Source organism: Ornithodoros turicata, chromosome 1 (assembly GCF_037126465.1).
Source record: "Ornithodoros turicata isolate Travis chromosome 1, ASM3712646v1, whole genome shotgun sequence".
NCBI classification, from domain to species: Eukaryota; Metazoa; Arthropoda; class Arachnida; order Ixodida; family Argasidae; genus Ornithodoros; species Ornithodoros turicata.
In genome coordinates, this window is record NC_088201.1 from 45,509,923 (window position 1) to 45,524,983 (window position 15,061).

The 15,061-nt window shown below is 47.2% G+C and overlaps 2 protein-coding genes across 3 annotated transcripts in view; one reads left to right on the plus strand and one right to left on the minus strand.

Moving 5' to 3' along the window:
* LOC135398612 (leukocyte elastase inhibitor-like) overlaps positions 1–15,061 on the plus strand; it is a 208,054-nt gene that overhangs the window by 88,402 nt on the left and 104,591 nt on the right. The window lies entirely within an intron of this gene.
* Positions 1–15,061, minus strand: part of LOC135378152 (venom metalloproteinase BumaMPs1-like) — a 43,709-nt gene that overhangs the window by 19,101 nt on the left and 9,547 nt on the right. Inside the window, exons 6-9 of one of the 2 annotated variants that reach the window (XM_064611062.1) lie at positions 14,851–14,966; positions 14,678–14,749; positions 11,305–11,450; positions 9,681–9,730 (exon numbers count right to left, since the gene is read on the minus strand). In XM_064611062.1, the coding sequence (XP_064467132.1) occupies positions 9,681–9,730; positions 11,305–11,450; positions 14,678–14,749; positions 14,851–14,966 (384 nt within the window). Of the gene's footprint in view, positions 1–9,680; positions 9,731–11,304; positions 11,451–14,677; positions 14,750–14,850; positions 14,979–15,061 lie in introns of both variants that reach the window. The other variant, XM_064611061.1, reaches the window with a different exon arrangement.

A 15,061-nucleotide genomic window follows, 5' to 3' on the forward strand; every position in this document is an offset into this window, starting at 1 on the left:
TGGCCGTCGCATGACTCGTGCTGATTATGGTACTTGAAGTACCAAGTACAAATTGTGTACTTTCTACTGTACTTCAAGGACTTTTCTTCGGTACCTCCCACGAAGTAGTCAAGTACCCAATTGGTAATGCAAAAGAAAAACTCTGGATGTTCAATAATGTATGTTTCTGAGAGGAACATTTTTGAAGAAAGTATTGGCATTGCTGGCAGGTCATGAGACTTAGTACCTTGATAATGTTCAACAGTTAAAAGTTGGAAATACCAAAATGCACATACACGCCGTGAACTGCGATAGGCAGCGTGGTAACATTCACTGTAAAAAAAAAAGGTAGAATTTTCTACCCATGTCGGTAGAGCCGTATTGCAACCACATTTCTACTCAAACCAATTTTACATTTTGGGATAACTGCATAGCAGGAACTCTGCAGAATAGGAACTGTCGTTCTACCAGCTTGGGTAGGAAATTCTACCTTTTTTTACAGTGTGGGTTTGTGTTCCACACAAGCTTTTGATGTTTTACATACTAGCACCGTAATTTTGTTGCAAACAGCAAAGCCACAGGAAAAAAAAAAAAAAAAAGAGGAACGTTGATTGATTATTTAAAAGAAAACCAGAGAGAAATTGAACTTGTCTACCTGCCACTCCGAAAACAAAACAACAAACAAACAACCCAAAACAAACAAAAGTACATTCCCTATCCTCCAACAATTAGTGTGTTAGTACACTAGGTGCAAGTGAATAAATATCACTAGAACATGCAGAGAAACAGATACACACTACAAATACACACTAATACACACTACAAAGATACACACTGATAGAGGCACTCACACAAAATCCAAAAATATGAGTTCCATGCCGCAGCTCACAAGGAAGTTCTCAAGTGCCGCAAAGGCAGTGTCTCGCTTTGTTTCTTGGGTCCCACAGTCCGAGCACTTTCACCACGTCGAAACGCCTGTTGTCCAGGCGGTCGAGGGTATACCTCAACCTAGTCCTTTGTGGAGCATACTTGGTACAATGCAGGAGAATGTGCTCAGTGTCCTCCACTGTCGCACATACTGAACAGTCTGCAGAGTCAGCCCGCCCAATCTTGTGGAGGAACTGTTGACCGTACGGGGCGTTCAACCGAAAACGATGCAGCAGCGCCTCAATGGGCCTCCGTGTACCGGATGGGAACCGGTATTTTCCTTCCGGATCGATCTTGAAGAGGAGAGGTGATCGGCGATCAGCTTCCTGCCACTGTTCCTTCATACCTGCTCTTGAAATGGACTGAAGTAGCGATTTCACGTCTGCCTTGGGAAAATGGCGAAACATAGTTTGTTGACGAAAGATGTGCTACGTCCGCTAATTTGTCTGCGGCCTCATTACCCGGCATGCCAATGTGCCCAGGAATCCACTGGATGAGGACGTTATGACCGGTGATGTACGATCTTGCATATTCTTTCAGTATGTCGTGAACAACTGGAATAATACGTCCGCCAGTCAAGAACGATTGTATGGCTTCAAGTCCAGCCTTGGAGCCACAGTAGATAACCCACTGAGCCTGTATCTCCCTTGTGCCTATATAATCTATTGTCATTATAATCGCAACTAACTCAGCCATGGTCGACGACGTGCGATGCGATAGTCTCGCGATCCCTTCCCTGCTATGCTCTGGCACCACAGATGCTGATCCTGAGGTCGTCGTCGAGCCATCAGTAAAAATCGCCGTCCTATTCTTGTGATTGTCCATTGCGGCAAGGCAGTACTGTCGGATTGCCAAGGTTGGGTGATGTGCTTTTTTCTGCAAACCTGGTACGGACGTGCGAACTACCGGGGGTATAAATGTCCATGGAGGATGCAGCGCCGTTTCCTGTCTTTGCACCTTAGGAATTGTTCGGTGGTGTTGGGCGATGGCATTTGAAAAGTTCGATTTTCGGTGGACTAATTGCCGTGCAAGCGGGTGTTTGTAGTGAGACGTGCTTAGCCGCGCATAATGACACACTGATTCCTGTGTCCGCAGCACAGGGAGCGAAAGTTCTCGAGATTCTATTGTGGTTAGAACATTAGAAGTGGCGCACGGTACTCCAAGACATATCTTCAGGCCCTTGGCTAGTGCACTCTGCAGTGTTCGCTCTGAGGTGTCAGATATACCATGTAACACAGGAAGGTGGAATGCAATCATCTGCCGAATGAGAGCTCTGTGTATGGCCAATAGGGACCTGGTCGACAGTCCCCAGTGAGAACCTGCGGTATGGCGCAACACGTTGCTTCTCGCATCGGCTCTTCCTTTTATATATTTGACATGAGCCGCCCATGAGAGTAGCGCGTCGATGATTACTCCCAGAAAGCGATAGTGAGATAATCTTGTTACTCGTTGCCCATTTAGATGCAACTGAAAATGCTTCATTTTCTTTCGGGTGAATGGAAGGAAGACAGTCTTCTCTGCTGAGATGTCCATTCCTCTCTGCATTAAGAAGCCTTCAGTTACGTCTAGCGCATTTTGAAGACGTTGTTGTAGCGCAGGCATCAGCACTCCGGAGCCCGACAAATAGATATCGTCAGCGTAGATGGTAATATGCACATTCTTTGGCAGCAGTTGTGGCAGAGACGATAAGACCACATTAAACAGTAGAGGCCTCAGTACCCCCCCCCCCCCCCCCCTGTGGGACTCCACATGTGAGAGCATGATTATCGCTTGCACCGTTCTCCGTGCTCATGTAAACAGATCTCTCCTGGATGTAGTCAGCAATCCACCGTAAATCACGCCCTTGGATGCCTTGAGGGAAAAGGTCGTGGAGCACGTGACTGTGGCTGACCGTATCGTATGCTCTTTTAATATCCAGGAAGATTGCTGCAGTTGTCCGGCCTTGAGCGCGCTCATGCTCTACGTACGTGACCAGGTCCAGCACACTATCCATTGTACATCTGCCTTTACGAAACCCGGACATGGAGTCAGGGAAAACGCAATGTTGCTTCTAGGAGCCACTCCAACCGACTCAGGACCATTTTTTTCATGATCTTGACGTCACGAGGGGACTTTCCGGGTTTGGGCAGAGGAACTACTCCAGAGACTTTCCATGACGCTGGTAGTTTGCCTTCAGCCCAACTGGCGTTCATGATATGCAGTAAGGTCTGCGCATCGCGAGTAAAGCACGTGGTGTCAGTGAGCTCTTTCACAGATGTTTGATGAACGCTAGTTGCAGATGCCACTGACGGTTTAGCAAGTGATATACAGAATTCATTAGCCACCGTCTTCTCGTCCGTATTCCGATAGATAGCCAAGGCCCTAAACGGGTATGTCTGGGTAGTCGGCGTCCCAAGCGTTCTAATGATCTGCCATACTCTCGTTGTAGGTGTGAAAGGAGTCAAAGTAGAGCAAAAGGTTCTCCATTGTTGCTGCGACAACCTTTGAAGATGACGGCGGATGACCCTCTGTAAGCGACATGCTTCGCGATAGTTGGTTAACATCCCAAAACGTCCGGCTTAAGTCCTTCGGTTTGAAGAGAACTGGAATGCCCGCAGGACGGTTGTTTTTGTATGTGACGACTTAGAAAGGAGTCGTGTCGTCGTCGTCTTCGTTATCGATTTCCAGGTTTACCACTGTGGCGTCGGAGGCGGGGTTCGCGTCATCGTGAGGGACGTACGCACGCGCAAAGACATCATTATTTTCGTCTCGTTGGCGTTTCGCTGGAGGTTCTGGAAGCCTAGCAGCTGCAACGGCACTTGTTCTAGCTGTGGCCTTCGGTGTCCATGTGGCTGTGGCTAGCGGTGTCCATGACATCGGCGGGCCGACGTCCGTCAAAGGCCCTAATGGGGCTGGAGGGACCTCCCCCTGGCGAACAAAAGGGCGGTGCAGGGCAGGGCAGGGAGATAGAGAAAACTTCGTCTTGAGGATAAAATTTACAAAAATCGCTAGGCCTAGAGTGAAGAACACGCAGAAAAACACGTCCTCTTCGGCCGTCTTCATCTTCGTGCTTCGTCTTCGTTGTGCTCCCTTGTCATTTAACTAAAGCGTGTGGTGTGGCAGAAGCCAACGGGGAGTGTTAATGTCCCTGTTGGCATTTGCCTGAAAGCATACCTTCTTGGTTAATATTAAGCCAGGAGACTAGCACGAAAACACCGCGCACTGCGCAGATGGATAAGTCTATAGAAATAAAAATTAGCCCCCCGATGACAAGAAAATGAGGGGATAATTTTAAATTGCGCGTAATGGTTTGCAGATATTGGTCAGATTTAGCACCAGAACTGCAATGAGCTTGGGAGGATAACGCGCTGTTTGGCGTGAAGAAATAAGATCCACTATGCCGAATCACTCAGAGTCGCTTGCCGTGCTGTCGGCGACACCTCGATGCATAAATCACGCTCCATCCTCCCCCCCCCCCTTTGCTCAACTAATTTCTTTTTTTGCCGTGTCTTTCGAGAGTCATTGATTTTAATGATATGAAGCACTGACATGAGACCTGTGGGGATGGCGACAGGCCTAACTGGATTTACTCTAACGCGAAGACAACGGCCACCAACATGGGAAGTCCGAGAACGACCGTTTGTTCATGTCGGCAGGCCCACGCCACGACGAAGCAAGACGTCGGTCTCCCTTGGCAGTTTCGCTTGAAAAATATAATAAAACGATTGCAATGTCCGCAGCTACCTCGTGATAACCTCACCTAGCAAACAGGCCCGGTGCTATGCTTTACTAGGCACTCCTCGTCTCACAGTCGCATGATCTGAAACTAGTTATATGGCGTGCCGGCAGGCAGCCGCCAGCGGGTTCTCGAGCGACCTCCGCATGCAGAGCTGTACACGGGAGAACGGGAGGAGTCACGTTGAATTAAAATTTTCATTGCACTAACCGTTCTGGCTATGCTGTTCACTGGGTGTAGATGAAAATCACCATATATTTGAGTTTATATTCATCAGGTATCCGTACACTATCCAGGTTTCTTACAGGGGACTATCGCATCCATCCTGGTCGATTCCGAAACTATGGTGTCGTTTTACTCCACGTTCATCGCCGATAACAATGCCGAAAATCCGGCGCCATTTGGTGGTGTTGTTCCTGTGCCGTTTGATGTAACACATGGCAAGAGCAGACGACGCATATCGATAGTATTCCTGAATTCCCTTTCTGGAGACGTCACCCGGACAAGGCCAATCAGTGTGCGCACTTTGGCGCGGACTAGTGACTCTAGCGCAGACAAGACCAATCAGGGAGTGACTGGAGGGACCTTGGTAGCCTTGGCAACCGACCGACAGGCGGGCGAGCGGGAGTACGAGGAGACTGCGTCTGCTAGCCGCGGAGAGTCTGTGATCGGCTTGGGGAATGTTGTTTCTGGTTGTCCCGGATGCGATTTATCGGCTATCTCTTGTAAGTGCCTTGTAACATTCATCTTGAGTGTCAGTTTGTTAGACCTTTCGGCTTTCAGCTGCCACGCGCTACTATGGCGGGCTAGAACGAATGGTGTGCTGAGCGAAGAATGAAGTCGGGTCGGGACGACGGGCCTGCTGACAGGTGGCTACCACGGGCTGCTTGCGCTGTCGTTTCCGGTGCCCTCTCCCTCACGTGATAGGGTATGTGAACAGCATCTGAGCGCGCTCCGGAGTGCAGCGCATGAGAAAAATAGATGGAATCCACCGAAAATACAAGATAAATAAAAGCGAAGCGTGCGCGTGCTCATAGCTGTCTTATACGCACGTGCTGTCGGTCTCGGCAGCTGCAGCAAATGCACTCTCAAAGACAAATCGTGTTTCCTTCAACATGTATACAGGGTGTCCCACCGAAAAAGGACCAGGGGCTAAAAAAAAGACGGAGTGCTGGACACAAATGGAACCAATTGTCAGTGATGGCCACTAACTACTTCTACAGTAGTTTAACTATAACTACTAACTACTTTGCGATGGAGTAGTTTAACTAGTAGTTCAACTACTTTCCAGGTGAGTAGTTAAAACTACTTCTTTAACTACTGCAATGTAGTTTAACTACTTTAACTAGTTTAACTAGTTTAACTACTTAACGTTGTCCATCAACACCAATCCCTTGTAGTGTTCTTGGACACCTAAATATGATCACAAGCAATGATAAACTTTGGCTCAAGCCACTGCTACGATCGTCATATACAAAGCTTGCGGCGGGATTCTTTCTGTGCCGACGCGATAAACTAAGTTGCACAATTATTTCACAGCAAATGAGGCTTCACTGGACAAGCACTAAAAGTGAAGATTTAGTACACATGCACGGCACAATTGCTCTGCACCTCCATTCTCATCAAACAAGTAGCTCAAGGTAACAGTCGGAAGCACAATCGTGCCGTAAAGCTTGCGGCAAAATCGGAAGTAGTTCGCGCCTTCAGTAACCAAACTACTGAAGTTAACTACTTAAAATAGTAGTTTAACTAGTAGTTGCCACTACATTTCTGCAAGTAGTTGATAACTACTTTTTAACTACAATCTGGTAGTTTAACTAGTAGTTTAACTATATGTAATTACTACTACTACTGGCCATCACTGCCAATTGTACGTGTTTAGCAGTTGTGTGGTCTATCCAAAAATATTTTTTTCGTCGCCCCTTGTTAATTAATTAGCGGTAATTAATTTTCTAACTTTTCAATTATAAAAGCTACGAAGTTGTTTCAATGAGAACATCTGATCTCTTCAGTCGCCTGATACCAAAGCCGTTTTCAGAACAAAAGTCCGTTCGATAGATCGTTCACAAAAAATTCGTGAAGGAACACCATTTTTTTCTTTATTTTGTTCGTTGCGCATCTCTAGAGGCGCGTCTTTCCTTCACCCCCAAAACGAGACGACGAAAGAGCGCACTATCGCCTCTTGCGTCCTGGAAAAAGATTAAAGAAAACAGAAATAGCAACCCAAGATAAGGGCAGTTGCGATAGAGTCACCCCATACATTTCCTTTTGTTTTGTTTCCGCAAGTTAAAACTCATCTTCGACGCATGAGGCGGCACTGTGCTCTTTCACTCTCTCACATTGGGAATGAAGGAAATACGCGCCTTCGAGGATGCGCAATGAACTAAATAAAGAAAAAAAAGGTGTTCCTTCACGAATTTTTTGTGAACGATCTATCGAACGGATTTTTGTTCTGAAAACGGCTTTGGTATCAGGCGACCGAAGAGATCAGATGTTCTCATTGAGACAACTTCGTAGCTTTTATAATTGAAAAGTTAGAAAATTAATTACCGCTAATTAATTAACAAGGGGCGATGAAAAAATATTTTTGGATAGACCACACAACTGCTAAACACGTACAATTGGTTCCATTTGCGTCCAGCACTCCGTCTTTTTTTTAGCCCCTGGTCCTTTTTCGGTGGGACACCCTGTATGGCAAACATAAGCAGAAACGGTAATGCGCGAACATCATTTGCACGACTGGTGATGCACACAAATAGAAACTATAGCCCGCCATAGCGCTACTGCGCTGGCTTGTCAGTGCTACCGGCACCGTCCTAGCGTGAGGCCACGCACATCTGCCCGCTGGGACATTGCGTCATGGCCGGTCAGGACTCGTGTAGAGGAACACCATCTCCTCTACATTCGGTGACCCGAACGAAGAACACCATGTTCGGCGTAATTCGGCCTGTTACCATCCCAAATTTCGACGGCGACTACCACCATCAGGCTTTAGTTCAGCCCACCTCATCATCACCACCAAACCCAGTGCAGACAGCAGTCGATGGCGCTACGGCGCAACTCGTGTGTCCCCGAGCACGTCGTTCCACCGAAGGCTCGTAATACAAGGCCACCATCTCCTCGCTCTGACCCGGCACCCTTCGGCTTCGACGCCCCGTACCGGTCGCGATACGAAGTTGGCCCTTACGGTTCGTCAGCCCTCCAAGTACATCGTGATGGTATTCCCCGGATCTGCCAGCGGCACCTGTCGAGCAACGCGCTCCCTTACCGCATCACCAAGCCGCTGGTCACTCGCCCTGACGACGCGTCAGCTCGGCACTCTCGTGACTACGGCTCACGTCGCCCCCACTGCACACGCCCTGCCTGCCTTCGCCACTCTTCTCGACGATTCGGTACTCGTGGCCCCCCAACGGCCGCCAAGTGACCGCTCATTCCTACGTCATACCTCTCGTCGCCGCGTTTGTCTACCCGCTCCGCGTCTGAGGGGGGGGGGGGGGCACTGTGGTGGTCACCGATGACGACGACGATGTGCTCCTGCTGCCACGCGCTACTAAGCTGGCTCGTCAGTTCTACCGGCACCGTCCTAGCGTAACGCCACGCACATCTGCCCGCTGGGACATTCCATCATCGCCGGCCAGGACTCATGTAGAGGAACGCCATTTCCTCTACATGTGTCTGCGGGACGGAGCTTCTGCTGGCTTACCAGGCATGTACCATGTTCTGCTGTGCCCACAATCAGGACTCTCTACCCATCAATTTCATATCGTGCACGGATGTAACATAAGAGTCTTGCCAAGTTCCCACATTCCGCCTCATGTCGCAATTTCACTATTGAGCGAAACTCACAGCAATTTCGAGGAAATAGGTTCGTTCACACAGGAAGCCATGCACGAAGCAGACGATATCTCCATATCTCGGGGAGTTGCGCGGAGAGAAAATGGTGGAGCGCCGCGCCGCGCTCGCATTGGTCGACTTAGCTCATGCGTCACGATGATGTCATCGTTCGTTTTCCCAGAGGTTGGGCTGATCGAAAAAAGTCTTCTTTGATACCCGAGCATTTCTCAGTAGAAAAAAAAATTGGCGAAATCGAAAGTCCAAAGGTGCCATGTAGTCTAGTAACTGTTTCCTACCCATGTGTCCGGATGCGATAGTGCCTTTAAGCGTAAAATGTGATGATATATCTAAGAGTAATAAAAATAGCTGTTTGTGACAGGCGATACGAATAATTCAGTTCTAGCAGTAATTGAACACATGTAAATTTTCATACGCGCATGTAACAGGAAAGGTGTTATGACGACGCTTTTGGTCGCCTGCTATGATCAGCTGCTGGCGCAGAAAGTGCCGGCAGACTTCCAGCATTTAAATTACTTCAAGTTCGTATTCTACGTCAAAGTTCAACAGATATTCAACGATTACTCGAAGAAAATGCGGTAAAGAATTACACGAGTGGTGCACGCATGGCCTGAAGCTACATTGGAGGGAAGCCGCAGCACGTAACTGCCATGGTGGAAAGAGGTGTAGTACCAACGTTTCTGGTAGTGAATCGCAGTCTACTCAACAGCTTTTTGGGCCATGTAGGCCGCCAATGTGGCAGGTAAGTGAACTTGCTTTGTCCTCTCCTTGGAGCTTGCAGGTCTCTAATAATACATGGAGGCCTAGGCTAGGCATTTCGTTCATTCACAGGGGCTAGCATCGCGGCGCACCCAAGGTTCGGTCCTGCGTTGTCACATACATGATGTTTATCTCAAAATGCGTGCTTCTTCTTCTTCTTTGTGCGCGTCTTTGATGAACCACGTAAAAGGCACTTGATTGCAAACAACTAAGTCCGGGGTACAACAAAGAAACTAAATCCATTCTACTATTTCTAGAGTTGTGCGCCGGTGCGGTTACATCGCGGATCCGCACGGATATCCTCGTGGCATCCTCGTTTACGAATAGAAGCTTTGATATCCGCGGGGATAAAATGTGGATGAAACTGAACTCCTCTGTGGTGGTAATAGCGCTCACTCAATGACAGGAACAAGGATGAATAGAACAATGAAGTTGATACAGAGCTTACCTGCCAGTGTTGTCACTGCTGTTCCATTCACAATTTTTCCGAGCCCCAGGCTGAAAAAAGAGTGGGAGAAAAAAACAACAAAAAAACACGGCTATAATATTCTTTGGAAGCATGATCTTTTCAAAAAATGCTTAGCACATCTAGGGTAACAGAAACACGTAATCGTCGACGCCATTTGGATTTCACTTCACTTCTAGCAGTGTGGGGGAGGTAACCCCGCATCTATAGCACTGTGCGCAGGAGATCTTCGGCGCACGGTAAAAAAACTTCAGGTCGAAATTAACCGCCGCACATGCAGCACGCCGCCGCACAAATAAGCTGCCTCACGTTACTTGTAAATCTGCTACGGCACCCTCTTCTTGAAAGTGGGATATAACTAGAGACAACTGAGGTGGTGAAAGAGTAAATACTGTACTTACACGGGCAGTCTTCAATGAGGATTGAAACCAACGGCCATTGATCATGGGAGTAGCGCCACCAAGCGTGTAACGTGTCAACTTCTCAAAGAGCATGAGATCTAACGCGCCCTGGGAGGTTGACACGTTGCACACTTGGTGGCGCTACGTATGTTCAATGGCTGTTTGTTTCAATCCTCACTGAAGACTGCTCGTGTAACAGAGGGATTACTGGTCTAGACTTGGGCCTACTCAGTCTCTTCGATTCAACAATATTCTTTTTTTTTTGTATCAATAATTCGTGGGGTTACGTCACGACGACCATATGATGAGCGGCACCACAGTGGTTAATTTTGTCCACATGAGTGTTCTGAGCGAACGTCTCCGGCGGTAGACGGCGTGTCTAAGCAATTTGTACCCTGCCACTAAGTTGCTGGCGTCCTCGGCAGGGATCGAACCCGCATCCTTGGGATCAGTAGACTGATACGGTACCAGCTGGTCCACCGAGGTTGGTAACGATATTTTATTGATGGTATTTCTAAAAACGCCATATTTGATCTGTACGCTGGCGATACTAATATTTTCTTCTCGAATTCGAGTTTGCAAGACCTCTAAAGACCGATAAATTTAGTAATGAATGGTCTTTGATGTTGGATGGTAGCGAATCCCCTACGTTTGAACGTTTCGGTTTTCCTGTTGGGAAGTTCCCTGTGAAGTAGACTTCAAGGCGACAGTGATTCTCGGACAGCTGACGAAAATAGCGGGATGGGCGAATGGGATATTCACCAGTATAACACAGACCCCACACCACCTCCCATAATACCCCCTCAAATGTTTTGCGACAGCCCCTGCCTTGCTTTCCCGTGCACCTCCACGTAAAGGCCTCGTTTTCTTTCTCTGTTTTAGATGTGGGCAATGATATATAAAAATGTTATAGCATAACTGCAATAATGGCTCCCCCGTGCTTGCGATTCTGGATAAACTAGTGGCTCTAGAATAAATCGCTGCTCTTCACGCTGTATAGAAGAGAGCAGGTTTTAATCTTCGCTAACCATCGATCGGAACATCCGGAAGCTGAAAATTTTTTACACGATTTTCCGAATACAACTCGAGAAAGTTTCGTTGTCTGCTGTGCCAGTGGTACCTTTACGGCGCATTCTAAATGTACTACTTTGCCCTTACGAAACACTGTTGTATACTTTCTTTCGCGAATGTGTAAGCATGCTTACGAGCTCATCCATACGACGCCATCGTAGAGTCTTTCGCGATCCAGCTCCTTGTTCAGGTATCGAGTAAAGTGATAATTCGTTGTCCCCATAACCAGAACCCATTTGCCGCGTTCATTTTTCGCTGTAACCATATAAGGCGGCTGCTCCTGCAGGGACAAAAACAGTATTATTGACACAACACGTCCTGTGTGAAGGCTGCGCAAACATCTCTTGTAATTGTGCGGCGATGTTTTAATAAAGGGGCACGAAAGTGCAAAAATTTCTCCTCGCGGAATGGAAGATGCTGTTACCTTTGTAGCTATACAAAAGGAATGATTCGTTGCGCCGCTCATGATTTGTGAGCGAAATAACCTGCCATTTGCGCTTTCTCTCTCCCTCTCCTTCTCAAGAAGGCCGACATTGCGGAGCGGGCTCTCATTGGTCTCTGTTTGAATCGTCTGAAATTGTCTCACTTGAGTACCCGGCGCTTTCATACGAAGGGTGGAGTACTAGAGCCGTGTTCAACCTAATATCTGCATTGTGGGGTGAACCTTTTCTCCCACCAGAAGACAACGTAGTGTTTAAACGTTGCACGTATGTATCAGGCAGGTTATAGTTGTGCTTCAGAAAAAGCTATTTTCATAGAGTAATGTGATAAGAGTAAATATTATAAAGTTCTTCTTCAGCATCCGAGATGCCGTCCTTAGGTGGAACACGATTATGAAGCGTTTCAGTCGAGATTGACTTAAATCAAACACCATGCAAATACTGCTTTGCATAAATGCTCCCCACCGACGGGAAACCTGCATATATGGATCTAGCTTTCTAGGAGCCGCACTTAACAACTACATACTTATTCGTATATAGATTTTGATCAGTGACTTCATTAGAGTATGTAATGAAATGTGGAAGTACATTTTTATTTAAGATGTGTTAGTATTATCAAAGTAGCCAGTGTCTCGAAGTGCATGTGGAAAGAGCTTTAAACAAGTCTACGACAGCGACAGAGCTGTTTCTTTGATCTCGCCTGTCGCTACGTGCATGGTTCGCCCTGTCGATCGTGGTTCGCAGCAAGATCTTCCGTACGTACACTTCCTAGGACTGCCTCCGCTGGGGCTGCGGGTGACGGGGCGCAACCGCGCAACTCTTCACATGCCGCATGTGAAGCGGCTATCACCGCTGCCACTTTTCCTCCGAGGCACGCGACTCCAACGTCACAGCCACCATGACTCTCCGATATGGCCAATCTGGTTCTCGGGCCCTCTTCTCCTTTCTTCGCTTCATCTCGCGCCAAGAGAGAGAAGGGTTTTCGGCGATGCGACATACAGGACAGGATCTTCAGGAAATTGAGCCCTTAACACCTTGTCGCTGTATGTCACTTCTGATTTTGGTGTGGTGTTTCTTTTTCTTTTTCGTTTTATACGACGGGTTGGTATTCCGATGTTTCCACAACTATGCGGCATATGCAGATTTCGATAATTAATAAAATTTGTATACTCATTACAGATAACATACAGGTTATTCTTGAGTTTCTCCGAGTGGTGGGTAATAAGACGCTTCGTTACACGAGTCTTTATAGGGACGGTTGCATCGGTTAAGTCGATTTCGGAAATATAGCGTCATTTTATCCCTCGTAGAGCACTGACCACGGTATCGAAAATCCCGCGCGAGAGAGTGGCGTACTTTGACTGTTATTCGACGGAATACATGACAAGAGCAGACGCCGGATGTTGAAAGTATGCCGTAATTCTCTCTCTGGAAAAACGAGAAAACGTCACCCCATAAGAACCAATCAGAACAGGGCACTGAAAAAAGGAATGTCGCGAGCGTCTCATACAGTTACAGGGCATCTGGCCGTACCTTTCCTCCTCTGAGCGCTACGCACACTTCTCCGGTTAGGAAGTGTTGTCATGCCGCCGGTGTTTCTGCGGCCGTGGAAGCAGCGCTGATCTTTAAAGTTCGTTTATTTAATATCTCAGCTGTGCTGCTTATTCCTGTTTCCTTCTCACTGTTGTCTGAGATAACTTTGCGTTGTAACAATGCTGTCGTTATCAGCAGAAGCATGGAAAAGGAAAAGTGACAGGCATTTCCATGACTTCCTTGCATCCTTCTTTCGGAGACCTGCGCGGCCGACAGTTTGCGGGCCTCGAAACGCCAAATTTGACACGCGTTTTGTGTTTCTGACAGAAAAAGAAAAAAAATCGAAGAAAATTTCTCGCCACTTGAAATTGATAACAGTGCTCCGACGTAATGGCAAAAGCACGCTCGAGATAAATAGGGTTGACCCCGTGATTTTCAGACAAGTGGACTTCTTCGACTTTTGACACTGCTGTCGAATGCAAACGATTCAAGAAGCTTCGGCGTCCAACTCTGACGTCAAGGGAGAGACAGCTACGGCTATTCCTATTAGATCTCGTAAGCACGTGACCTGTCCAGCGAGCGCATCACTTGCAGAGATGCCTGTCGTGATGTCGCAGCCGAATGAGTTTTGGTATTCGCGGTTCCGATTTTCTACGCCTCTAGCATCCCATTTCGCACAAAAGTTGGAGCGCAAGTTCGTATCGATGCGTATGACATTATTTTCCTTTATCCTGGAAAACTTGGAGCGAAGTGTCAGAGCAGGTGCTTTAAGGCGGACTCATGCGATCTAGTCAACGTTCGCTTTCGAAGAGAGTTGGCTGCACAGTGGCAAAATTGTTTTCTTCGCTTTGCTTTCCTCGCGCGCTTTAAGGAGGTAATGTAACCGGCGCGAGCGTGCAGAGCATGCTAGAAAACGACAAAGCCGTTATTTTCATTCGCAGGGATCTGGAAAACTGCAGTAAGCTAGTCGAATTTGTTGATTGCAATCAATTCCCCGAATGTTACTGTAGGGAATGTTACTGTAGGGAATATTTTGGCTCAAATATCCCGGGCCGGCGTGCCGATAGAGAAGCGATTTTGTTGCATCTCCCAAAGACTCCCATGTATTGAAAATTTGACAAACTTTAATTCACCAAGCATCAGTGGATCGCGTCAGGCCTTCAAAAATATGTCATTCCCTAGGTAAACTAGAGAGGAACATGTCTGTACCTGTTCCGTGTAGAAATTTAGCGAGGTTTACGAGAACCCTGCGAACAAAAATCCCCCATAGACTTTCTTAAGAAGTGAGTCCGCCTTAAGTTTGCTTCTTAAATTAAAGGACACGTATATGACTACGTAGTATCATACGACCACGTATCTGTGGCTCGTGATGGCATTAGGCAAGTTCCGAGTTTGTTAGCTAAATTATTAGATGCTGCTGAGCGTAAGCTAGCTTAGCACTGCTAAGTGTGCACGGAGCGTCGAGCAAGATAGACCAGTTTAGCTGAAAAGCACGTATTCTGCGTAACTCGGATACTAAAGGCCAAGTACTTACTCTTAAATTAAGTATACCGACGAGACGAAGCTCCACTTTCGGCTCAGTCAATAGCATAAAGAACATGTTCATCTGTAATGATAATACGACACAATTTGTAAGTGCTCATTATATGTGCATTGAAAATCAGTTCTGAGATAATGCTCGAGTTGTTGCTATGATTATGGGCTCACCGCTGTGTAATAGACCGCCAAGTACTCCGTTAACTCAGAGTCAGTCATATCCACCATGTGGGATGGATCGGAGAGAGCTAGTATTTCGGCATACACTGTATCTGGGACAGGCTCGCCTGCTGAAAGATCTAAAGCATTAAAAAAAAAGCATTTTCATAACGCTTATACAAACGCTGTGGCACACCTCATGGTGCATCACTGGTGATGTAGT